At 44.9% G+C, this 26,123-nt stretch overlaps 1 protein-coding gene across 1 annotated transcript in view; it reads right to left on the bottom strand.

The window, feature by feature from the left end:
* The window catches only part of casz1 (castor zinc finger 1), a 77,049-nt gene extending 52,955 nt beyond the window's left edge, over positions 1 to 24,094 (bottom strand). Inside the window, exon 1 of the mRNA XM_047583704.1 lies at positions 23,261 to 24,094. Within this exon, the coding sequence (XP_047439660.1) occupies positions 23,261 to 23,309 (49 nt within the window). The 5' untranslated portion in view covers positions 23,310 to 24,094. The remainder of the gene's footprint in view (positions 1 to 23,260) is intronic.
* Positions 24,095 to 26,123: the final 2,029 nt, after the last annotated feature.

Below are 26,123 nucleotides of genomic sequence, written 5' to 3'. Positions count from 1 at the left end.
TCTCGTTTCGAGGCATCCTCTTCCCTGTGCCGACACTGTGCCTGAGCTGCTGTAGGAAACGCTGCCGCTGAAGGCCTCATGTTTGCAACACATGTCAACATTTGACAAAGCATTACTTTTCTCCCCAACAATATTCTCCTGCTCGGGCCTCCGAAATGAGGGCGCTAACAAATTAGCTTTTTATGTTTATTTGTGTGTGGGTGTGTCGAGGGAGGAGGGAGGTGTGGGGTGGGGTGGGGAGGGCATCTCATTTTCAGAGGCACCACTTCTCAACCCGAGAGAGGGAGGGAAACGGAGACAGAGAGACAGCAAGTGAAAAAAAAAAAAGACAAAGGGAGGAAGGGAGAGAGAAAAGAAAGAAAAGGCTGAATGTTTTGGAGTCACGATTCTTCTCCTGATTGCCCTGGCTGTCTCGCTTGTGCAAAACATGACCCTCCCCTCCCTCAGCCACGACAGAAACACGGGCGACTGGATAAACACTATTTTATGCAGTGACTAGATGAATCGCCAGACAGTAATTACAGTCTTTCCTTTCGCCCCAACAAAACTCTACTGTACAGGCTCTTTCTCTGACACCGAGCTGCAGTGTCGCGCGCTACACAAGGTGCAGGTGTGTGACATGTTTGTCAGTGCCTCTCCCAACTAGATAAATATAAATATTAGACCCTGTAACAACAATGAAACGCGCTCAGCCGCCTTCAGTGATGTGTTAATAATCTGTGGCTGAAAGAGGACTTGTTGTGCGGACGGACAATGTTATCATGTGCAGTCAAACGTTGTCGGGGGCCCGGCTTTGTGGAGAAAGTTTGGTTAATTTTTTTTTTTTTTTTCTGCTACCCTTGCAGTTTGGGCTTTCCTCTCCTCGATGTTACAGAAATAACACGCTCGCGTCCCAAACCAAACATTCCCACACAGCGGCTGGTAGTCCGCTAGCTCCCTGACACCGGCGTGCCCTCGCGGAGAACCCCGGGCCCTGATTCACTCAGCAAAGTGGTTAATTTTGCTCGTTTGGCGTTGACGCCCATTGAAATCTTTCTTATAAGATCACTCCTACGTCAGATGTGAGCCGGCGGTGAGGGAAGTGAAACACACTCAGACGCTCATTCTCTTACTTCTGTACTGATTCATCCGGTCAGACCGGGCCCCAGTAGTGGTGCAGTAAACCATGTTGTCAATGTCCGAGCTCTAAAAAGCACAATTACAGAGGACCTCGACTGAATAATTTAAAGAGCATAATTATTGACCTCTATCCAAATTCCTCTGAAAGGTGCATTAAGATATAGAAAAGCACTGGAGGTGGAAGTGGAACTGAGGGGAAGAGAGAGCGTGTGTCTCCCCAGGCCTCCCTAATGCACTCTCCTGCTGTACTCTAACTTCCTGTGGACCCCTAATGTGCCCGCTGCTCGCTGGCCTGATGAAGACTACAGTTAATGAGGCCCCTGTTTCTGAAATGAAGTATCTCTGAAGCCATCAACATGCATTACTATCAAGCCGCCACCACCCCCCACACCCTCACCAAACCACACGTACGTAGACAAACACGCACCAACGCGACCACCGTCCCAAACCAGAATACACACACAGACGTGTAGACCTCCACCTTTTAGTGCCAGCGCTAGTTCTGTTAAACTGGACAGAGTGAATGAAGGGTGGGGGGGCTGCACAAGAAGGTGGGATTTTTTTTTTTTTTTCTCTTTTTTTTATGGGTTGGTAACTGCCCCTCGGGGGGCTATCACTGGACTGGGCAGCCGTCACTGCTGGTGTCCCTGGTTCTCAATTGACAACCAGTGTCTGACAGATTAGCAGCTAGTCAAGAGGAGTCCATGGCTCAGACACAATTAAAATAATTACTTTTTTTTCAAATTTGGATGAATGTATGTGAGTATGAGTGGTGCTGGGTTTGAATGTAGCATCACGAGCCTTTTGTGCTGTGTGTGTGTGTGTGTGGGTGTGTGTGTGTGTTTGCGTGTGCGCTGGGGGGTCGTTGAGAGCTGGCAGCAGGCTTGGGGGAGGATACAGCAAGACGAGGCATTTTTAATTAAAAGAAAATATTTGTGTTTGCATTCTATCGCTGCTGGAACCTGGAACAATTCGGAGAATTCTGGCTGTTAAATGGCTTGCTCTTTAAAGTGATTTGGAGTATTTCAGATCCTCTTTGCATACATGCATTTTTAAAATTTCAATTATGCTATGATTTTTTTTTATCATTATTATTTTTTAAAGTTAAGATTCGGACGTTGTATGTTATAATATTTAACCGAAATTTAATATTTTCCTTAAAGATAGATAACCGAGTTTCTATTTTATTAATAACTATTTAAAGAAAGAATAAACCTCCTTATTTATTATCAGCGGTAGTGTGCTGCTGTCTGCTGTATTTCAACCAGGAAGGATAGAGGGCACTAAAATAATTAGGCGACTTCTGCAACATCCTGAATGCCAAGGACAGGTGGATTAAAGTATTAAAACAATCGCATTTCAGTCTTGAAATAGTCCTGTGCTCGACTCAGCACCATGCGCATTCGTTCAAGTTCAGCTGCCAGCTCCATAACGCCACAGGAGAGGGGTAGAAAAAAAGCCCAATCCCATTAGCTACGTACATCTCAGCAGACCTGCTGGAAACGTGAGCACATCTCAGCGATGATTATCCCCCCCAAAGCTCTCAAATGATAATACATAATCGAACGGTGCAGAAATTTTCTCTGTGAACGCGCGGGCAGTCCGGGGGAACTACCCGTTTGTGCGAGGATCTGTTCCTTTCCAAGTGAAACAGAAGAGGCTGAGGCAGTCGCCTGTGCAGCCGGCGACTCGTTTAACTACTGTCCTCCAATTAGAGTCGAGAGAACGGAGGGGCCCTACATTAGGAGGAGGAAATTATTTAAGACTAAGGTTAAGACATGAGTTCACGTTTTATTCTATTTACAGAGCACAATTAATAGGGGAAGCAGAGAGCCGCTTCGTGGCGCAGGTTCACTCAAACATTAGGGCGAGTGATCCTAAATTTAATCAGGGATGTTTAACACAGAATCAGAATCAGAGAGCATTGAGAGGTTTAATGGGACTGTTTGCAAAATTTGGAGAATGCAAACTACGATAATAGTGTGAAAAAATGACTCATTTTTAAAAACTCTATTAGTATCACGGTTATTTTTATCTTATCAGGCTGCACCCCTTTCTTCAGAGATAGCGGATTTGCTTCATCAGCTCTCTAAACTGAAGCATCCACTCGTGCAGGCGTCTGAGACGACGGCCGCCAAAGAAAGACGTGTGAAAACATATATAAACCGGTTTAAAATAAAAAGACGATACGGCGCTTTTAGTTTTATTTTCTACTTGTGCGCAGCACGTGCAGGAGCAGCGGAAACAAAGGCAAAAAAAAAAAAGAAAACACTCTTTCTTTAACAACTGACAATAATTAAGGTGAGCTCTTTGTTGAAATCTAAGCCTCTTAGCCCACCTCCTGCCATCTGTGGCTCCAATATTAGAGCCTGTGAACTCCTTTCCCTGCGAGGAGGACCGGAGGAGGAAACGAGAGTCGTCTATTCGACAAGTTGTACTACGAAAGTCGACGCGCTTTCGCAGCCGTGCCGTGGAGGTGGAATGAACAGCCTGTGACAAACAGGAAGCTGAACGGGGAGAGAGGAGAGACCTGTGCCCTTCACTCTCCTCCCCGTAAAGACGCTCTTAACCAGGTCTGACAGCTAACAGCTCCTTGGCAATTGGGGTCAGTTAAAGGAAAAGTAGCTCAAGTTTTGTTGGGAGCTTTGGCTTCATAGATGTTCGGGAGCCGCTGCCCACTGCAGCATCAAAGGGGATTATGGGGACAGGGCCATCTGCCATCTGTGCCAGAATAAGCGTGAGCCCTTTTATGTCTCCGCCTCTATGTTTGTGTGCATGTGCGTGTATGAAAGAAAGACACCGAGAGGGGAAAGAATCCCTCGTGCCCATTTACTTTTAACTTAAAGGGCAGCGGAGGTGTGGGGGTCCGGCCGACGCCGGGGCAGTCGGCACCGTTTAAGTCGAGGGCCGGGGGGGGCGCTAAAGGTTAACATGCCGGTCGAGTGCGACACTTTGAATCCGGTGCCAGGTCCGGTGCGGTACACGGGTGTGTTTATGTTCGTCCGTGGCCTACAGTTTTCCGCTCTAATCGCAAATAGTCCGTCTTCAGTCGTTGAGGCAAAACACAGAACTTGTTTTTGTTGTGGGTTTATTGGAACACAGTGCCAACCTTGTCCCCCCTTCACCTCTCTAATTTGTTTTGGGTCTTGTTCCTTGCCTCCGCCTGGGAATGTTTTCTGCTCAATAGTCTGCTACCTTTTAGCTGAGCCGCCCGGTGCTTGACCTACTGCCGACACTTATTTTCAGCACTCTAATTGTCGTTTAATCACATATCAACCTGTCATTTAAAGACCCCCTTTTTTGGGGGGTGTGGGAGGGGCAGGGGGTGGGGGGGGTATTTGATTTGCATATGTTGTAAAACTAATTCCTATCGAAAGCTCCAGTGGCTGTGAAAGCGGGAACACTCAACCTGCTCCCTTTTACTTTCACACCGACGTAGACACGGCGAAGCACAAGAGAGTGGAAGAGACGCATGCACACATGCACAGTCTGCAGTATCTCACCTTAACAGACAAAAACACACATAGGCGGACGCCATACCTGATATTCTCGATTCAGGTGGTTTTATCACATTTGTTAACAGTGTGCGGTGACACGTAACGTGTTAGAATAGGGACAGCGACAAGAGCGATTCAGGGAGCCAAAGCGAAGGTGACAGTGAATGTATAGTGTTATAGAAGAATCAATTAGAGTTAATAATGTATCACTCTCGCAAATGTTTCATTCATTTGTTCACACTCAGATAAAGCTACCGCAAAATAGGTTGCGTCGGGTTTGCCTGGCACACTACACTACATTTACATTATCGCCCTTATACATCGAGGAGCCATGTTCCGCTTGAGTGGCGGCAGCAGAGTGGAGGGGGTGCGGGTGGGAATCATGTTTTTCAGGCCCAAGGAATGCCAGTCCTCAGGAGATCTCCCCCTCTAATTACAGAGTGGGAGAAAGACAGCTCTTTGTTCTACCTTTTATTACATTAATTGATAAAACAGGGGGCGGAGCCATCTTATGGGGGGGGGGCAGGGCAGGGGTGAACTGTAGGGGGAATCCTTTGGGCCGATGCAGCGGGTGAGAGGGTTTTTTGGAGCCGAGGTCCTATTTTCAGAGGGCTCCCTAATCCTGTTAGGGGCCCCTATGGTGGCGCAGCGCTGCTTTCCCAGAGGAGTGGGAGAAGCACGGTGGCGTGGTGGCGTCTGGAGCATAGGCCTTAATTTTCTGTCTCTTCAGGGGGTACCGAGGGCCACGGTGAGACCCTATGTCACCAACAACAGCAACAGCACAGAGAACCTTTAAGAGGAAGCGACATCTCATCCACCGTGGAATCCTGGGAAACTCTGCTGCCTTTAATATGGACCCCATACAGCTCAAAGCCATATAGATGTCGCAGGACATTAGCAGGGGTATATTATGACTGGCTGTTAGCTTCACGTTATTAAAAGTTTGGGCTTATTTAAAAAAATAAAAAAATTAAAAAAAAAGCAATACTGGCTTAAAATGTGATTTAGATGTTTAGCTGTTCAAAAACAAAAGACTAATAAGTAGCATTTCTATTTGTATGGGACTGCGCAATCTTATTTGTCAGTGGTTAAGTAGTTGTAACAGGCTTTGTCATGGCTGTAATCTGCTTCTGCTCGTTTAGTCTACCTGCAGACAACAGAGGCTGCGGAGTCGGGGTACAGTGGCCAAATGGAGTCTGAATATGTTACAGAGGCAATTAAGCATGTTGGTGCGCGTGTGCACGCACACAACAGTGTCAGAGGTGCTAAGCCGGGCCAAACACGCCTCATTGAAATGTCCATCTTAAAGCCACCCAAGTTCCTCGTCTCCCCCCCCCCGCCCCTCCGACAACCAAGATGCTTCAAGACTGTCAAAAGCATTTTCCACAAAGCTGAGGAGAGGGCAAGGAAGGGAGGAGAAAAAAAAAAAAAAAAAAAAAAAGACCTGCCACTGTCACATGCATGCCTGCGCGTGCACGCGCTCTTGCGAGGCTGTCAGGTAAATTAGATCTGAAAGCTGACAATTTCTGACCATATTTCCTTGATTATTTCAAACAAATGCACACCAGCCGCTCTAAGGAGATTAAAGTGACATAAAAGTCCCGAGTGGGAGGAGGGAGGGCAGAGAATCCAGGTCACCCCCATTTGTCCCCCTGCCTGACAGCAGCTATATCGCTATCCAATCCAATAAAAGTCCCCCCCTCCTTTTGCTTTAATTAATTTTACAGCTAGCTTGCTTAATTACTTTCAATCAAAATCCTCTTGCCATCACAAAATTAGAAATGGTTCAACTCCATTAGTCTAAATTCTTCATTTACATACACAAAGACTGTCAGCTCTTGCTAAGCAAACGGCCTCCTGCTTGATGAGATTGTTTTTTTCCACACACTCTATCACTCTCTCAGTTACACACACGCATGCGACTGTGGTGTTAATTTTTTCGAAAGGAGAAAAGTAGCATTAAATTATTTGAGCCCCTTACTTAAGACATTCTCTGCCTAATCAGAGCGCAGGTAAGCCGTGTTACTCATCAGCAGAGGCTCTTCCTCGACTGGTGAAACTGATTGCACCCACAGATCTGTGTCTGACAGAAAACCGGCCGACTTCAAGCAATGCAGCACGAATATACGTGCTGAAAAAATTAAAGGGCCGAGAAGAATTAACACGACGCTAACAGTGACACGTAGCTCCCTATAAAAGGTGCTCCTGTGCGGCAGGGTGTCACTGGTCCTGACTAGACTGTGGAAACTAGTGGTGGAACACAGCCAGTCGGCTCCTGTGAGCAAAGCAACTGGATTTTTCAGCGGGATGAGGGCCCATGCCCTGCCGCCCAATCACTTCAACTTGGCACGCAGGCAGGCATCCTCTCCATCACACACACACACACACACACACACACATGCACACACTGCCTAAGGCCTGCACATCATCAAGAATTAAGGACATGCAGATAGGGTTTGTGCACTGACCAAAGTGAAAACCCAGGCTCACAAGCGCACCAACGCACCACCACATGTGTGCGTGCGCACGCACACTTCTCGCACACTACCAGTGCCATAATTAGGTCCCGAGAAGAGGGCATTAAACTGGTGTAATGCACTCGCTGCTGCAGCGCACTACTACAAAATATATCGACACTAAACCTAGACGCTCGTCAGCGACACTTTCCTATTGCTTTTATATCCCCATTCATGTGCAGCGCTACTCAGCGGGCCCGGTGCAAAACCGCGGAGTGTAACGCGCTTTGACCAGCTGCGCTCGCTTTATTGTGCAGATGCTTTGCTTTTATAAAAGTAAAGCCGTGTGGAGAAAAAACCTTGAAATTTTTAATTTTATAGAATAATGCCCAACAAGTGACCGTGAGTTGCAGCAAGAGGGGTGGCAAAAAAAAAAAAAAAAGGCCATTCAGCTGAACACAATGTATTCCTGACCTGGCCTCTTTGCTATGTGTCTGCAACCACCGGTTACCCTTGCCCTCTTTAACCAGTCCCCATTAACACTGTTAATTATCCAAATCCATCATTCTTGGGGTAAATGAAGACTGCCTCTTTAATTCAATTTAATAGGATCATTTTCCAACTCACGTTCACTTTAGCCCCAGCTGCACGCCCACTATTCCCCCACTGCGTCTGCCCCCCCCCCACCCCACCTCCACCCCACCCGATGTATCTGTGACTCCTTTGGCTGCATCTTCTCTGGTCTGGCTCTCTCCCATTGGTGGAAGGGGAGGGTGATGACTGCTAGGGCTTGATGGCAGTGATGGGCCGACACGCTGTTGATCTCCCATGTCTTGTCTTGGCTCGGCTGGTGGCAAGCAGCAGTTCTGGGCTCCCAGTCTGCTGTGCGCACTTCCCGCCCGCCCGCACACAAACACTGGCGGACGCACACGCGGGCTCGCAGTACCAGCCATGTTCACCGGGGCTTAGCTAATCCTGTCACATCAGGCCACGTTGGCTGAGTTGAGGCAACCCCCCTCCTCCGCACCGCCTCCCCAACACACACACACACGCGCACACACGAACCAACCACCACCTTTTTGCACCACTCCTTTTACTTTCTATCCCTCTTACCTTTGTTCATTTCACAAGGTCGTGGGTGACCGACTACGACACGAGCGCTGAGACGGGACAGATGACGAATCTCTGCGCGTTCCTGAAGCACTAGTAGCGCTTATCTTAGGACTGATGCACAACACAGAGAAGTTTAAGACAGGTACTTTTATTCCAACTTGTTTTTCAAGCTAACGAAAAAATATATATATATATCTATATATATATAAAGATATATATATACATTTCAAATGAAACGTTAACAGGCCATGAAAATGATCGCGATTACTGTAAAAGACTGGCATGTATGAGTTGTTACAGTGTCACGTCATCACAGTGTGTTTAGAAAACACACAGGTGTCATTTTGTCTTTTCCTGACAGTAATGTGTCATACTGGTATCAGTATCAAAACACACTTTCCATATACAACATTGCCTGGCAGTTGAAACCGGGACTCCCGTGTCCTTTCATCTAACTGTCTAAAATTACAGCTGCCGTATATTTTTTTTTGTGTTAAATTTAAACACAGAAAGCAAAATTAACGATGACATCAAAAAGGGAAAAAAAGAAAAACGCGAGAACACGCCGCTGTGTCTCAACTGTCTTTTAAATTCTCTTAAGAATTAAAATATTTGCAGACTTTATCCTATTATTATTCAGTGTGAGAGTAAATTTGCCCCCATTTCCACAGTACACACCCCCATCAAACTCTCTCTCTCTCACACACACACACACACAGTGTTCCCTTAGCGATTTTTTTTTTTCCCAGACTTTCATTTGAGGCCGACTCTGGGAGAGATTCAAATGATTCTAGCCATGATTTAATTTGGTTTGTTAAAGGGTGATGTCAGCACAATGGGAGACGAGCCTCTAAATCCACTACATTCACCCAAAATGCCCAGATGAGATAATCATTGGTGACGTCTACGAAAACACTTATTATATTTGCCCATCGCCTGGCTGAAGCTGTTAAAACTCATCAGTGTTATTCTCCCTTTTTTCTTTTTTTTTCTCTGGGAAAGAGAAAAGAAAATAGCTCAACTTATAGTCACAACTGTCACCCCTTTTAAAGAGACAGTGCAACATTGTTGTAGCTGTGAAGAGTTTGTAGAGGGAGAGGACAACGTCATTAGGTTGACTCCTTTTGTTTGCACCCGGTACTAATTAAATAAAAAAATGCTTAACGGAGATCGACAGTTTCAAAGGAGTATATGTGTTTAAGTTTATAGTGGTATTCTTGCATGCTAGAAACCGTGCGACTGCTTGTCCCTTAACTTGCGCAGACGATTGGAAAGGGCTTGTGGCTGACAGGGTAGCAGAGGAGATAAGAAATGGATCAACGTGAGCCTTTCTCATAGCTTAATTTATTTTAAATCCAAGCCCTATTTACACACCACACGCCAACAGGCCCTGTCAGCTCCAACTAGCATTGAGATATTTAAAACCATTAATGCTGCAAAGCGGCAGCCTGAACGTGTATGACACAAGCTGTCGCCGTGTGAAACAAAGCCAGATCTCTGACTGGCCACAGATTCCACTTCTGAGGCACGGCTACTGCAAAACCGTGAGAACGCCTCACGCGGGCGCGGCGGGTCGGAGAAGGAAAAGGACGCGTTCGGTATACGTTTAGCAACGAGGGGCTAACCCCGCAGAGGCAAGGGTCAGAATATGAAACGCAGGGCTATCTGCCTCCCGACAGGATATCCTCACGGATCAGCAGCGGCAGCCATGTTGACCCGCCCCGTTATTAAAGAGGCTAATCTGTTCAACATGTCAATGTTAGCACTTTTAGCTGCGATTAATAAAAGAAGACCCCAAGAGTGCTGTGTGTGCATTCTCAGTGCCCCAGGTTGTTTTCATTTGCTTTGTATTTTTAGTGTTTTTTTTTTTTTTTTTGCTGTTTGGTAATTCAACAGTCCTCTTCTCTCTTATTAGCATAAACAGTGTAAATTATTAACTTTGTTAAAAGAATTATAATCATCCATGATTCCGTAGCAGCTATGTGTGTTTTCCCTTTCAGCCACTGGCAAAGACTCACTATGGCATTGCAGGAATCATTAAAGCAAATGTAACTTTATATTTTATAGATACGGAACAATGCGCATTTGATGCCTGACTTTGTGGCCGTTTATGTGATGCTTAAAATGTATGGCCCAGTGGCTTTCACAGGCTGGTAGTAATAGAACTGCTCTCTAACAGACTTGCCTTCTAAGTGCCTGGTGCTGTGTCTTAATTTGTAATCTAGTCAAACCAATTGTCCGCTAGCTAAAAAGGTCACAGAGACAATAGACTACACAGCCTCCCACAATGTACGAGAAAGCCCAGGGTGTCTTTTGTAGCTTTTTAACCAAAGATGTAATTAAGACACCTTCATCTTCTGGGGTGAGAAGGGCACCAACAAGCGTCTGGGTGGAAACGCGAGAGGAAGTTCGCATTACGGGAAACAGAGATGAGCGGCGCGCGAAAGATGGAGCGTTTGGTTAGAGGTGGAGAATCACCTGTCTCCGCCGCAAAATGTCACCTCTGCAGACATTTTCCAAGTTCGCCTGCTCGCGCAGTCAGCGTGTGATTTTATACATTGTGACCGATGACTGTGGCGAAGCAAAGCTTGTTGGGGAAAACTGAGTGATGCAAAGCAACACAGGAGAGGCAGAGGGGGGACTTAAAGGACGTGATTTATCTGGGCTTGATTGCGTGTTAATCGAGGTTACGTGTATTAAGTGGAATCTAATTGGAACAGACACTGGCAGTCTGACAGATCGACATGATGCAGATGGATTGAGGAGGGGGGGGGGCTGGTGAGGGGGGTGGGTGGGGTGAGGGGAAAGGAAGAGGGAACGGGAGGGAGAACCGTAATGCAGTCGAGGAGGGAGAGAACAGAGGCAACTGTACGGAACATTTTGCTTCGTTGTACGGCCAAACAAAAAGAGATTTAAGATACCCCCGCATTAAATAATAAACCGCCAGAGTCTGCGAACCATAAGAGGGAAGAGCCGCCTCACGCGCGCCCCGTGATTGGCGGCTGATGAAACGTGCAGAGGAGGACACACACGAGTGAGGCTTTGAGTGACAGGACACAGCGCCGGAGTTCGCCCCCCCCCCCCCCCCCCCCCCAGCTCCCCGACAGTTGCCGCAAACATTCATTTCTGCTTTATTGGAAATGAGGGAGAAAAAAAAAAAAACAACCCTCCGAAAAGACACGAGGTAAAGAGGTCGAGTGACAGCTGCCGGAAAATTTCTCACCTCGACGAGGAGAGGAGCAACTGTTCCACCGGTCCTCCAGACTCCCCGCTCCTCTCTGACAAGCGACAACTGTTTCGAAGGCCCTCTCCCCAAATCTGAGGCATTTAGCGAGCGGGGCTGAATGGCGCTTTCAAATGTTACCAGAGTAATAGATCGTAAAAGAGGGCCACCTGTTAAGGTCGAGCAACTGCTAACTCATAACTACTACCCCGCCTACCCCCCCCCCCCAAACAACCAAGACACCATGGACAAATAAGGAGAATGGTGTTTGAGGGGGGAAACGGTTTAGGGATGCAAACGAAAGAAGAAATTGAAGAATGCAGGCATGATTTAAGGCGTAGGATTCTTCTGTCTGTTATTGGTAACGGAGGGACGCAAAGTGTCTAAATCGGGATTAAAAATACAGCAGTTCCCATCAAAAAAGGGGGCCACTCTTCTGAAAGGTGGCCTAAATCAAAGGCAGCGGGAGCGCACGGATGTTCGAAAAGGCACCAAAATAAACGTGCGCTGAAAGAAACGGCTGAAGAGAAGAGAAACTGTGGGCATAATTTAGGGGCCGGTCTTGCAGGACACGGCGGCACATCGAAACTTCACTCGTCAACATAAAATGCCTAAATTGCTCCCGACGTGATCCCGTCATAGCGCGGAGACAGGGGAGTTGCTTCGGTCATCCGTTGATTTGATCCATTATGACTGTTACACTAATGGCATTAATAAGGGCAAAATTGCTATTTTGAAACAGAATTTTCATCCTCCTCATTCGGCCAGCCGTGTCTCCTCTTCCCACACGAAAGACCACTGTGAGAGTGTGTATGTCCGTGTGCCCCCCCACCACCCTCTTCATCACCACCACCACCACCACCAACGGCTGTAAGGTCATCTCTATTTTCCAGGCTTGGTGTACAATGTCGTCAGATTGCAACATTTTGCTCCGTTAAAAACAACAACACGAGCTTTGAAATGCGACTCCCTGCTATGTCCAATATGTCGTATTCACCAGCTGACTGCGATGAAACACCCCGACTTCGTTTAAACCCACTACGTAAATTACTTTTGCACAGCTATTTGGTTTTACGGTAGAACGGGCCATAATAAATGCAGGCGAAACTCGCTTTCAAGATATCAAAAGGAGGTGTTTAAAAGTGCGGGCGTATTTCAAATGAACGTCCCCCACGAAACTGTTTAATTAAGTCTGAACTTCTTGCGTCGGTACGGTAGGACGTGCACGCATGTTTCCTGTACGTTTGTGCTGATTGTGAGTGTGCCCGTGTGTTCAGGCCTCATCAGCCTCTAACATTGAGAGGAATGACACTCTGTGATCAAGGACATGAATTGCTCATTGATTTTTAGGGGCCAGCTTAACTATCCATTCCAATTGATTTTTAGCTTTGCTGGGTGTGCGAGTTATGGCAGTTTTAATGTATCATCTGTATGTGTACTCATCACCCACTGCGAGAGGATTTACAATAGTCTGTGGAGAATGCATGCACAGCACCGTGTGCAAATGTGGGACAGGGACTTTATCCTTTTCTTTTCTTTTTATATTATATATTCCAAGAAGCAGGGGCCATAAACGTGTCCTATGTTTTATAATAGGTGGAAAAAAATTATCAGCTTTAGCATGCTTTTTATATCTTGGCCATTATCTGTGTCTGAACCTAGTAAATGATCAATTGGGAATAGCAGTGTTGTTGTAGTTTCTGTTTTTTTTATTCTTTATCTTGATGCATTTACGGAAAATAAAAGTGACGCGTGTGAATGGAGCGTAATCCCCTTTAATGCTAATCACTGTTGTTTGGAGTGTTCATGTCAGCCTGCAGTATCATGTAGCCACGCTAGGCAGAAAAGAGCAGAAATTTCAAGAGGCCCCGTGCAGCACAGGCAGACATACCATGGGCTTCACCACAAACCATCAACAAGTCAAAAAAAAAAAAAAAAAAAGAAGAAGAAGAAGAAAAGAAAGAACAAGTTCGAGATGCTTGTTTGTCCTTTCTGGTCATCTCTTTACGTTCAATAGGAAACTACCATAATAACTCACATTACCACCAATTAACAATTCATATAAACTATGAATAATCAATGATTTGATGATGTAAGAGACAAAGTCAGGGCAATGTGATCCAAAAGGCGGTCTAAAGTCATCTGTCAGGTAGAAAGTCATTAAAATAGGGGCTCGTTTTCCTGTGCCAAGCTTAGGTTTCACCGAGGCACGGATACATTTCTATTCTTCAGCAAAAGGCCGCGCTCTCATATGATATCATCTCTTTTAGAACATTACTCTCAATGGCTCTTCTTTTTTGTCTTTTGTGTTTTATTTTTTTTGTGTGTTGTTTTTTTTTTATTCTTCCTCCGATTCAAACGGGCCCCTTTTTTTCTTTCTCCAAATGGTTCGGGTGAAGCGGTGCTCTGTGTGAGGTAACTGCCTTTTGTTCGGTGAAAAGGACTGCATAAAGCACACTTTACTCCATCCTTTAAAAAAAACAAGTCTGCTTAATTAATGTTTTACAAGTGCTGCTGTATTCTTAGCAAAAAAAAAAAAAAAAAAGCCTCTATCAAAGCCGGCAGGTTCAGATTACGCACGCTAATTGAAATTCTGAATTTCTAAGCCAACTTCTTTTTTTTTTTTTCTCCCCCTGCTCTCGCTCTTTCTCCCTGCGCACACAATGAAGCCTAGCGTTTTGTAGTCCACAAATGACATCAAATCATCTAAGTAATATGGGCTTTTCTTTTTCTTTTTCTTTTCCTGTATTCTCATGTTCTGCTAGTGGGTTCATGAGACAGCTTAATAAAGCAGTAAATGCTTGGGGAAGCCTGAGAGCCTACTGTGTGTGGGTCTCTCTGTGCATGTGTGTGTGTGAGTGTGTGTGCGCGTACACGCGTGCTCTCATGTTTTACCTCCACCGGGGACCTCAAAGCGTAAGGCAAAGCCTGGTTCCACACACTCAAGCAGATTTTCCAAAAGAATAAAGAAAGAATAAAGCCGGAGAACAAAGGGGAATGACTAATACTGAAACCAAAGCCAAAAGTAAGACACTTATCTCATGCGTTGACATTCATAGAGCTCTTTTTAATGCAGTCTGTGCTAAATGAATACAGCATAATTTACAGGTTATACATGCATTAGGTGCTGCAGGAAGGCAGGCTGTGTGAACAGCTGCAGATGTGGGTTGAGTTTGGACAAGCATCACAGACACCGAATGGCACAATAGAGGAAACATAGGTTTCTATGCACCGATGAAAAAGATCTAAGATAAAGTTGGAGGCTGGATCAACTGGGATATGGGAGAAAATCTTTTTAGCTCAGCTCGGTGCTCACGCTCGTTTCTGAAGGAACGTTTCAACCTGTCTCACCATCACCTGTTTATGTGGCAGGCTAACTGTAGCAGGTGATTACATAAATTACAGTTTAAAAAAATGTCATCCCTGATAACCTTTGTTCTGAGTTAATGATTGCGGCAAAAGAAAACTGCTTCTCTTCTCTCCTCTTTTATATTTACCCAAACTCCCACCTTTCTGTGGGGTATTATTTTATTGGCTTGTTTTGCAACCATTATAACTTTGCATTCTTTTCCCAAGGTCAGTTTCTAGTGTGCCACGAGGAGTATTTACACATGGGGCTTTTCAGGTCAGTTCCATTGTATTTACATCAAATAATTTTTGATAAGGGATGTAAAAGACCTATAAACCCGACATCATAAACGGGAGAGGTGTAGCTGAAATAAGGACAAAAGATCAACGGCTGAATTTTTTCTTATCTTAGACACGTTGATATTTTTGAGTCAACTCTCGTCGCTCCCTCCCTCCTTCCCTCCTTCCCTCCCTCCCTCCACCACAACCCCCGCCTCCCTGCCTCTGCTGAGTAGGAGCATGGACTTGTTAGATTTAGTCCAATGGCTTCCCAGTGCGGCCAGCAAGCAAGCTCTTGTTTCATAGAGAAGTACCTCCCCTGTTATCTCCCTAGCACTATAATCACTTAACAAAGACTTGGGCATTTGCACAAATTAAAACATCAATAATGCATAAGTGCTTTTCAGTTTTGAGCTATAGTGTCCCTGTATTGGGATGAAATACCCCCTCAACCGGTGGAAAAACTCGAGCTCGCCATCTTCCGTCCCACAGTTGACTTAGAGGAGCCGAGGCCCCGCTTCGAGCAGCAGCCCCTCCCCGCCTTCGCTCGGAGTTGGAGGCCGGAGCTGTGGTTAACATTTGGGATCTGCTTTGGTAACGGGACAAAATGGCTGGGGCTGAGTGGGATGCGGAAGTTGTTTTAAAGCGAGAGGCGGTAAGTGGTGGTGGTGCATCAATGCAAACAGGCAACACCCTTGAGTGGCGCAGCGTGGCATCCTTCCATAAACAACACCACCGCCGTGTCCCCGACATTTATGATTTGCGGTCAGAATGGCAACACAGGCTTGACTCTAATCCAAGTCTGCGTGTTTGCCCTATCCTTACATGGGCTAAATCTGCCCGACCTAGTCTCTTATTTTCCCAGATGAAAACACCAGACGCTTCATATGGCTGTCAGAGAGCTTTGGTTTAAAACAAGTTATATGAGAACATCACTCTTGGACAAGGACGGGAAGGGCGGGGACATCATGGGAAAGAAACTCTAGTAACACTTTAAAACCAGGATGCTGTTCGGGCTACTGTTTAATTTGAGAAGAAAACCTCCTTCATATTTATTACTGCAGTCGTGGCTGCAGTTGCGCTGACTACGGAGGAGTTAAGTATCATTATTGGACAAGTAAATCCATGACCGGTACCATTCCAACACCAATAGAGGACGAGTCATTCTATACAGATGGCCTCAAGGACAATTAGCAGTAATGATTGGTTGCCACATAAATGAGGGAAATTCTATTTGCTGCTGCACTTGCTGATGATCACAGACCAAATCCCTCCGACGGGGACGCGGACGGCTCCCCTAAATTTATAAATACACAGTGATACTTGTCTATCTAATATTTAAGGAGCGCACAGCGAGGAAAACATCACATTACTATGAAAAATAAAGATACTACGAGACAAATAGCGTGGCGATCTAAAATATTATCTCTTCAATCATATCCTTTTCCCCAGATATCTTCACCCCCCCCACACCCCACACACACCCCACCCCCACACACACACACACACACACACACACACACCCCCACACCCTCCCCTCTCTGTCAGTTAGTCTGGCAAACAATCCCCTTGTTAGCAAACTGTTAAGACAGCCGCTTGGTACACAAATTGCGCTCGACCAAGCGAATTTGTTTTGCAAGGGTGACCTGTTTAATCATCTCATTTTCTTTGGCGGACATTTATTCATCTGGTTTCCACGGTTACAGAGAACATTAAGGGGCTACAGTAATAAGGCTGGAGAGTCAAACAGGTAATAAAAAAATTAACGCCATTTTCCAGCAGCCGAGGACAGTGGGTGAAATGAATCAAGGGAGAGGGGAGAGAAGCAGGGGTGGGGTGGTGGTGGTGGTGGTGGTGGGGGGGTGAGAAGGAGGGAGGGTGGGGTGTGTGTGTGTTGGGAGAAGGGAGGCAGGGAGGGAGGGAAGGAGGATGGAAGTGGGGGGGTAGGTGTCGGGAGGGGGGGTTCCAATATTGTCCAAACAATAAGCCTTAGCGGTTATTTTACTCTGTAGATCAGGTGGTGCTGTTATGGACATGACACTTTGGGCACAGAGCAGGAGAGATAAAGCTTTTAAAGTGGCCCTGTTCCTTTTCTTTTATTGTCATTTAGCGATTACATATCAGAACAATTAAAAGTTAGGCCGAGATATCTATTAACTTTGCTCCTTTTTTATTTCTCTTGCGCTTCAGAGGGGAGATAATACACACTTCTGGCAATGTGTCACAAACATGCGGGGGATAGCATGACATTTAGGAGGCCTGCTGAGAAGTCCTCTGAAGTTCAATCTTGTTTTCTAGTTTCTGAGCAGAGGGAAAATTATTCTTGCGAGTTTCAACGCCGCCATCCGACTGTTAAGAACAGCGGCCCCGCGCGCGCGAATTTGCGTGAGTCTTGCCAAATATAGAAAATTCCAGGACAATAGGGGGAACAGGTGCTGAGGGCCCACGAAAAAAGTGACGAAGCCCAAGAGCCGGGTTGCTGCTGACTCTGAATGCCAAATAAGGCAGCGAGACAACGTCGCACCACGGCACCAAACTACCTACTCTAATGTGATTTTCTGCATCCGATGACAGTCACTGATTCTCCCACACACACACACACACACACACACACAGACAGACACACACACACACCGTCTTCCCCGTGCTATTTCTGTGGCTATTCCTCCACTTTGACAATACCCGGACAAGAGAACACAAGCAACGATTTTGATGCGTTACTCATAACTCCACTCCTTGCAAAACTATTTCTAATTAACAACACGGCAGTGGCACTCCTAAAATATGCACAAAACCTCTCAACCTAACCCTTCATCATTTAAATCGTCTGGTTTAACCTGTATATGGGCATTTTTACAACTCTGCCAACACCTGTCCACCACCCTCGCGGAGAACGAGCCGAATTCCTTTTTTTTTTTTCTTTGTTTGTTTGTTTTTTTTTTGTTTGCTGTCGTGTTACCCGTCTATATGTTGTTGCCAGGGTGGCTCCGACGCGACTGAGGCTGGAGAGAGGAAGCACAACCGATGGCAGACGACATCTCTCAGGAGAGGGAGGGAAAAAGAGATGTCAGCCGACCCAGCCTCACACACACACACACACACAGACGCAGACACGCACGCAAGCACACAAGTGTAGGATACGCAGTCTAACATCAAACATACACCGCTCGCGTGTCACAAGGAGCGCTCTCCCCTCCTCACTCCTCCCTAGCCGGGGCAGGAGCTCGGAGGAGCTCGTCATACATGCAGGGTGAAATCCCCAAAAGGGGATACAGAACGGACAGCAAAAAGGCTAAGCCGTGGCTATGGGACTGCCAACTGTTCTGCTAACAGCCTCTTAACAGGTGTGGGCTCCAGAACCATGTAATCCTATCAAGTTACCAAGTAAAAAAAAAAAACAAAAAAGGAAAGAAATCCGGCAAACTGCATACTTCCCTTCTCCCCCCCCCCGCCCCCCTCCCCTTCTTTTTTTTTTTTTTTTTTTTTTTCCTGTTGTGACAGAAACAAACAGCTGGGCTTCAGATTTATCATGTACAGACAGTAATTATTACCGGTGCTGCCTGCTACTGACCCAAGTGAATAGAATGTCACAAGATTAAAAAAAAAAAAAAGAAAGAAAGAAAGAAAGAAAGAAAGGAGAGCTGAAGTTGAGGGGTTTCATTGTGGAAGACGCGTGGATGACACAAAAGACGGAGCAGGACGGTGTTTAAACGTCACTACGTTGCTGTTTGCAGTCAATTACGATTGAGGATGAAGGCGGAGGTATCGGCTCTGCAACTCGGCAGAGCAAATATTTCGTCGCCCACATTCCATGATTGTTTCTGGGTTCTTTCTTTTTTTTTTTCCTTCACCCAACTCCTTCACTTTCCCGTCCCATTACACGTATACACACATGTATATATATATATATATAAAAAAGACTTTTCACAGCAGGGCCTGGATTACTGTCAAAGAAAAGGTGTCAGAGAACTGAAACCGAAAGAAGTGCTCAACACTTGAAAAAAAAAGAAGAAAAAAAAAACGTAAAGTGAGAAGACAGATTTGTTTCAGCACCTCCTCTTCTCTTTCATTTAAGTATTTGTCACACATATTACTTATGACTTGCTGACAATAATTACTGTTAAATGAAAAAGAGAGTAGAAAAAAACGAAAAACGGCATTGACACAAGCTGACCCCACCTGCCGTGTTTATTCCACTGATAAGAGGGCCGGGAGATAAACTCTTAATTTATTGCCCGTGTCAATCGCTGTCCTTGTCATTCGATAGTTAACCCCACGTTCCCCCCTTTTGCGTCCCGCTCCTAAAGGTTGAAGCTGCGGTCTGTCACATTCCATGCCCACTAACCCCGGTACGGGCTGGTTCACACCTTAAAGACCCCCCGCCACATTTAAAAGGATTAGTCACCACATTTTGTGCCGGCTTAATCTCTCTTTCAGCTGGCCTAATAAGTGCGCTTCGATAAGCGAAGCATGCAAATTCATTCATGGCCAGTGGAGACCACGCTTTCAGACAATCGCGCCAAAGTCTTCCACTCTGCTAATTACCCTTCATTTTCTCCTTTTTCCCTCTTATAAGGCATATCAACAACTAGAGATTATTCTACTCTCTTACTTTGCATGAAATTATAATTTCATATGTAAAGATAAGGAAAATCGAGCCAGCGAGGAAGAAAAAAAAAAAGTTGCTGGAAGCTTCTCCTCTGACTGAGTCTGCACAGCAGAATACATGACACGGCACATTCAGGGGTTGGATTTCTTTGCCCCTAGAAACAGAAATTAGAAATGCGTGCAGAAAAAGATTACTTTTTTTTTTTTTTAAATTAGGGGATAATTTGCAATCGGCTGCCTTCCTTTTTGAGACATTTAACCTTTTCCACTCACGTCGTTTTTAGTGCAACAGTTTAACAAACATGCATTATCTGTTATATTTTAGATAATAAAGGCAATGAAGACCCGAGGTGCAACCTGTTTATCATTCTGGAATATTTCTTCACCAAGTATTAATTAGGCCATTACTCCAGATTGGTGACGGGGAGCTTTGAGGTTTTAATTAGGTGTTGGCCGCTGCATGAGTGCACAGGAGTGAAGAAAGGGGGTGGTGATGCCACTTGCCTTGCTCCTGGCCCATATCAAGTAGCCCTGAACACTGGCTACTGCGGCAAGATGCATGGCAGCCCACGTGCATCTGGAGTTTATTTGATCATTTGATCTCTGATGTTTCCTCTTCCTGCCGGTAGGAAGAAGAAAAAAAAAAAAAAAAGAAAAGAAAAGAAAAGGCCAGTTGGTGTGATTTGGGTATTAAAAGATGGGGGGTTAAGGTAATTACAGCGTTGGGTGGTTTGTGTCTGATGACTGGGCACATGCTCAATCAGGACTCAGCTGTCCCTCTCTTTCTCTTTAACCCCCCCCACCCCACCCCACACACACACACACACACACACACACACACACACACACACACACACACAAACCCCTGCCCTTGTCTGCTGTCTGTGTCCCCCCTTCTCTTCCCCTGCCACTCTGCTAAAACCAGGCATAATACACACAGCCTCGCGCAACATCAATCAAATGCTGAGAGCGGACCATAAAACTACACAAACATATACGCTGCCACTGGCTGCCGTTTTTGGCCCTTTGTAAAAACGGGAAAATGCATTTTAATTTGTAGAAAGAATTTAAATGGAGTATTTAAAAAAGGAAAATAAGATTTTTTTTCTAAATATCACCGAAAGTGTCACATAAATAAACACAGCTCCTGTTCATTTTTTCTTGATTGTTTTTTTTTTTTTAAATGCACAGCATCTTCTTTTTTTTTTTTGTTTTGTTTTGGTCATAATTCGGACAGTGTGTTAAATAAATAAATCTGGAGAATGTGAGTGTTTTTCCTCAGTTGACAAGGCGATACTAATCACCTCGTTGCTGAGAAGCACTCTTCCCTGACAAGGCTCCTTAGAATATGAGGATGCCCCAGGAGAAATCGGCATGAAAGAGGTTAAAGACAATGACTCGCGTTTTTTCCCCTCCAAACGTCTCCCTGTTAAATTTATTTCAAAACTCTGTTAATCTGCTGTACACAACATTTCCATTAGCATAGCCCGGCCCCCTAATAAAAATTCCGGCTAGTTTAATTAAAAAATGTAAATTTACTGTCATCCAAGGAGCAGCAGAAATAGGAGTGCAACAGCATATTTTATTGCTTAAGACATCAAATTGATTCAGGTTATTGCTAAATTGTGATAAAAGGTTATTGAGGGCCCTCGGACCCGGGCTTGTTTTTCTCCCTCATTTCATCCTGGTTTTGTGGAAGACCGTAAACGATGGAGAGGGCCACAAAGGGTTAATGAGACAACTCAGTGAGGGAGAAGGCAATCAACATTATGACTCACGAGAGGGGAGAAAAACATTTTCCTGGCTGACGAAAAGTTTGAAATTAGGGTGTGTCACGATAACAGTTGAACTTGTTTGTTGTTATTTTAAAACTATAATGCAGGACACCTTAAATAACCAGACATAATAACCCGAGCACTCACGTCTGTCTCTTGCACGTGTTTGTGAAACTCTGTGGTCACAGAGGTCTGCAGCACACTCTACCAGGGGTTCATTTAATAAGAAACGTCAGCTTAAGAGTTTTTATTTTTCTGCCATGTAAAAGCGAAAGAGCAGAAAAGGCTATAAAGGGGCTGACACAGAGCAGCAGATAGCAAACACAAGGGGTGATTTAAAAATAAAATACAGAGAGGGCAAGTACATAACTGACAAATTAACATGTTAAAAATGACAGCCTGGAGCAAAGTCTGCTTCAAGTATGAATTGCAGATTCGTCCCGAACATTTTCAAGATTTATCTTGCACATGTGAACACATATTCACAAAAATCCTTTCTCTAATTTTAAATTGTATTAAATATACGCTGCTCATAAATACCACAACCTTTGCTAAACATTTTTTACCCTGTATCAGTTTAAAAATAAGACGTTTCAAAAATAGGCCACGATATGAGTGAAAGAGAATCCACAACGCGTCTAAAAACTTCTTGATCACTTACTGACTAGTGACATTAATATACAGGAATATATATGTGTGTATATATATATGTACACATATTTATCTATATATATGAAATTTACAGACTGTATTAATACACACACACACACACACACCCTTATGATTAAAGGGAGACGACACTCTGGGCATGCAATATAGACACGCACATATACAGTACACAGAGACAACTAAATGTGGCCGTGAAATGTGACGTATTTAAAAAAAAATAAAAATACAAAGAAGAAACCTTCTTTCAAGTAAAGTTGTGAGGAGGGACGACGCTTATAACTACGAGGCGTAATCCGGTTACAACAGGATGAATTAGTCTTTGTAAAAGTACTCGCACAGAGTGGCAGGCAGCTACAGGTTCAAATGTGAAAACAAAGGTGCATCTGTACAAAAAAATGGGAACAATATTATCGGGATATTTTAAATAAAATTTACTTTCGCTTGTAATTTTTTGCTAAATTCATTTAATTTCTCGGTGTGTTCGTGCATTAATGTAACAAACACCTGTGCTCCGTACACACACTAATTAGAAGTACCTGGGAAGGTGTTAGCACTGCTCTGGTTGCCCTTACATGTGTGACAGCATAAGCAACACAACAGTTTGTTTGCTTTGTCCCCTTGGCAACAAACCCTTAGGCCATTCAGGTTACCCTAATGGCATTACCAGTGCCTCTGTGAGTCCAACCGGTACCTGCGCTTCTAGAGCCAAACACTGGCTTATTCAAAAACATTTAAACAAGATGAAAGGGCTACAGAAGAGGAGGAAAAGGTGGATGAAGTAAAAAAAAAAAACAGAAAAAAAAAAACACAGACAGTGACAGAGAGGAGTAATGCTGCGCTCGTGCACTGGAACAGAAATATACTCTGACAAGAGAAAATGAAACTTGCTTTGAGAACTTTCTCCACACGTTGTGCCGCATATAACACGGCTTCACGAGCCGTGTGGCGGAGGAATGGGCAATCATATTTGATATTGCAGTCACCTTTGGGCACTGTCAAAGGGCTATAAATAAGGGTGTCGCAACGCTCGGGTATACGTACGCGCTGGCACATAGTTTAATCATGAACAACTTCCCCCTGTCTGAATATTTGGTCAGAGATAAAGACACACCTTACAACTGTCAGCTAATAAAACATATCAGACGAAGACAGAAAAGAAAAAAGAGTACTCACCATATTCAGGGAAGTCGAAGTTAAATCCTCTCAGACATGTAACTTTCATAATATTACTCAACTCTGTTAGAAAGTCATTCGAATGTTGGTCGGCGGAGGGGGGAAATAAAGCGGAAAAGTAACTAGATAAAAAAAAAAAGGCTTCCTTCAATCAAGCACTAAACTCCTTGACATGTAATCTGTCAATAGTTTGTTGCTGAGATAATGCCGGCTGCCACGAGCGGATTTGATTGGCAGCTTAGGGTCTGGCCCCTCCTTCCTGTGGTTTGACGGGGGGGGTAGGTGAAAGAATACGGAGCCTCCCCCTTCCCCGCTCTCTCTCTCTTTTTCTCTCTCTCTCTCTCTCTCCGTGTGCGTCGCTCTCTCTGCCTCTCATGCGCTGCCTCCCTCTCTCCTCTGCTCCCGTACACACACTCTCTCTCCCACTCTCTCTCACACACACACACACACACAGAGAGACCAAGCTGTTGGTGATGTTGTCTGAATAGGCTGATAGGAAATTATGGCAGAGGAACCGGAGCAGTTTTTTTTCTCCCTCCCTCAGTGGGCTGGCCTTTCCATCTTTGTGGTCTTCTAGCCTTTCAACTCTCTTGGGGTGGAGCCTCCACTGCCTCTATTCAAATGAGGGGAGCACAACACTTTAAAAAAAAAAAAAAGAAAAAGAAAAAGCAAAAGAAAAAGGGAGGAAAAGATTACACGTTTATTAAAATATATTATACTTTTATTGTTTAAGTATTTGAGGCTTTCATACTAATTATTTAAATCAAACACCGTGTGCTTTCAAACCCCCGTATTTATCTAAACTACAGTAAGTGAAGGGAAAATTTTGTAAGCACTTATTAAATCATCATTGAATGTTTAATGTGTACACATTAAAAGGGCACAATCATATCCAGGGAATTTTCTGCGTATGATGCTCGCTCGCGCCTGGCGGAGAGGCAGTGGGAGTTTTTCAGAATATTTGATGGAAATAATACTCCAGCACTTTAGCTCAGAGCAAATAACTCTTTCACTTCTCGCACAAAAACGGAGGTCCTCTCTATTTCGGTGCCGGTGCACTTTCTTTGCTGCTCTCTCCCCCTCGGAGAGCGCTCGCTCGCCTTCCCTCTCTCTGATAAGCTATCAGTTTTCATTGTAATTTCAGGTGAAATGATAAACGACGGCCGTTACCAGGTGACAATGAATACTTTATAAGACAAACCCCTTATTTGCCTGGCAGTTTCTTCCGCAGTGGCATGCAAAGCGCCTCTGGGCCATTTGTACATAATGCCCACATACTGTAAACATGGCTCGGCGTCAAGAATGTGGAATTTGCGAAGTGACACAAAATAACGAGAAAGTTCAGACTTTCCAAAGGTAACCGGATCCTCCTGTTCTCCGCAGCAGTTTTAGTTTGAATAAAGGTGTTGTCTCGCTACCATTTACTGGTTATAAAAAAGAGGAAATGAACAACTTTATGGCCGTGAACCATAACACAGTAATACATAGTTCTGTCTTCAGTTCCTGCATGTTGTCAAAAGGAGTCCAAAGTATGTACATAAAACTGGTTTTGGTTGATTCTGAAATCGTGATGAGTCACCCGGGTTAATAATAGAGGAAAAAAAAACTCGTCTCCTCCTTCCTAAGCCACATAAAGGAAAATGTCCTTAAAAGAGTTTTTATCAAAAGGTTCCACCCTTGATCTAACACTGCACTGTAAATACCGCTTCAGCTTTTTTCATTAGCCGTGATAAAAAAAAAAAAAATAATAACCCAGTTGTTTTTGTTGAACGTGGCCTGACGTGGCAGCCAGACTTTCATTCTGTCGCAAAGGTGTTGGATAAAATCTTTTGTCGAACGTCAGCGGCCGCTCTTCATCAATCACTTTTCGTGCAAGCAAACATATTTTGTTTGGTAGATTAAGTGGGAGGCCTCAGGTCCATATGGATCATTACTTTTGGCTGAACAGTCCCTGCAGCGACATGTTTAGAAATCTTTGATATTTTTTTGTGAAAGCTATCATTGATACAGATAAAAAAAAAGAAAAAAAAAGGGCTACATGATAAAGGATGGTGTCATTTGTCGAATTTTGTTTTAGAAATTGACATTTCCAGCAGCTGTGGTTGAAAATAGGATGTGAAAATGCTTTTGTTTCAGATGCCGCGTAACACGAAAAACTTCCACAGTATCTCTACGCTTCGTATTGTCCGACGGTTCGTGTGCAGGATGGATTCTATTCATGTAACGGCGAGCCCTGGGAGGGATGGAGGGAGGGAGGGAGGGCTCGGCGTCCATGCATTGCAGCCCTCTGGCCCTCGAGCTGCCATCTTTGGGGGCGAAACCATTACTTTTCAAAAGGAGCTGTGGGGCTTTTCGTTTGATGTGGTCCGAGGGTATTGTATGGAGCATGCGGGAGAATGTTGAGGGCAAGGTGGAGTGTGTATGCGTGTGAGTGTGCGTGCGCGCCGCCGTGCGCGTGACATGGTAGGGGTACATCAGTCAAAGGGCCGCCGGGCCAGACGTTTGGCTGCCCCTGACAGTGCACTCCAGGAGGGGCTGGTCTGGTGCAGGGCCCACTCCCGAGTCCTCCATTCCCCAGGACAAAAGCTACGGCCCAGTTGAAAGATGTGAATTCAGTGGCTTTTGTGCCCAAAGCCCAGAGACATGCCGAGTGAGAAATCTGACCTTTGCCGAAAGTCAGATTGTGTTTTTGAACCCCTCTTGCTGTCTCTGGCAGTTCGGGGCAAAAAGTGAGTGAGCGAATAGCGTGTGGGCGTGAGCCGGGAGTTCTGTTCTTACTGGAGGAGTGCGCAGGTGGGGAGGAGGGGGAGGAAGGGGGGGCTCACAGAAGGCGCATCTTACTGAGAACGCAACAAAATAGTTT

Source organism: Mugil cephalus, chromosome 1 (genome assembly GCF_022458985.1).
Source record: "Mugil cephalus isolate CIBA_MC_2020 chromosome 1, CIBA_Mcephalus_1.1, whole genome shotgun sequence".
Lineage (NCBI taxonomy): Eukaryota > Metazoa > Chordata > Actinopteri > Mugiliformes > Mugilidae > Mugil > Mugil cephalus.
Note: the sequence above shows the minus strand (reverse complement) of the source record. Positions and strands in the feature narration are given on the sequence as shown.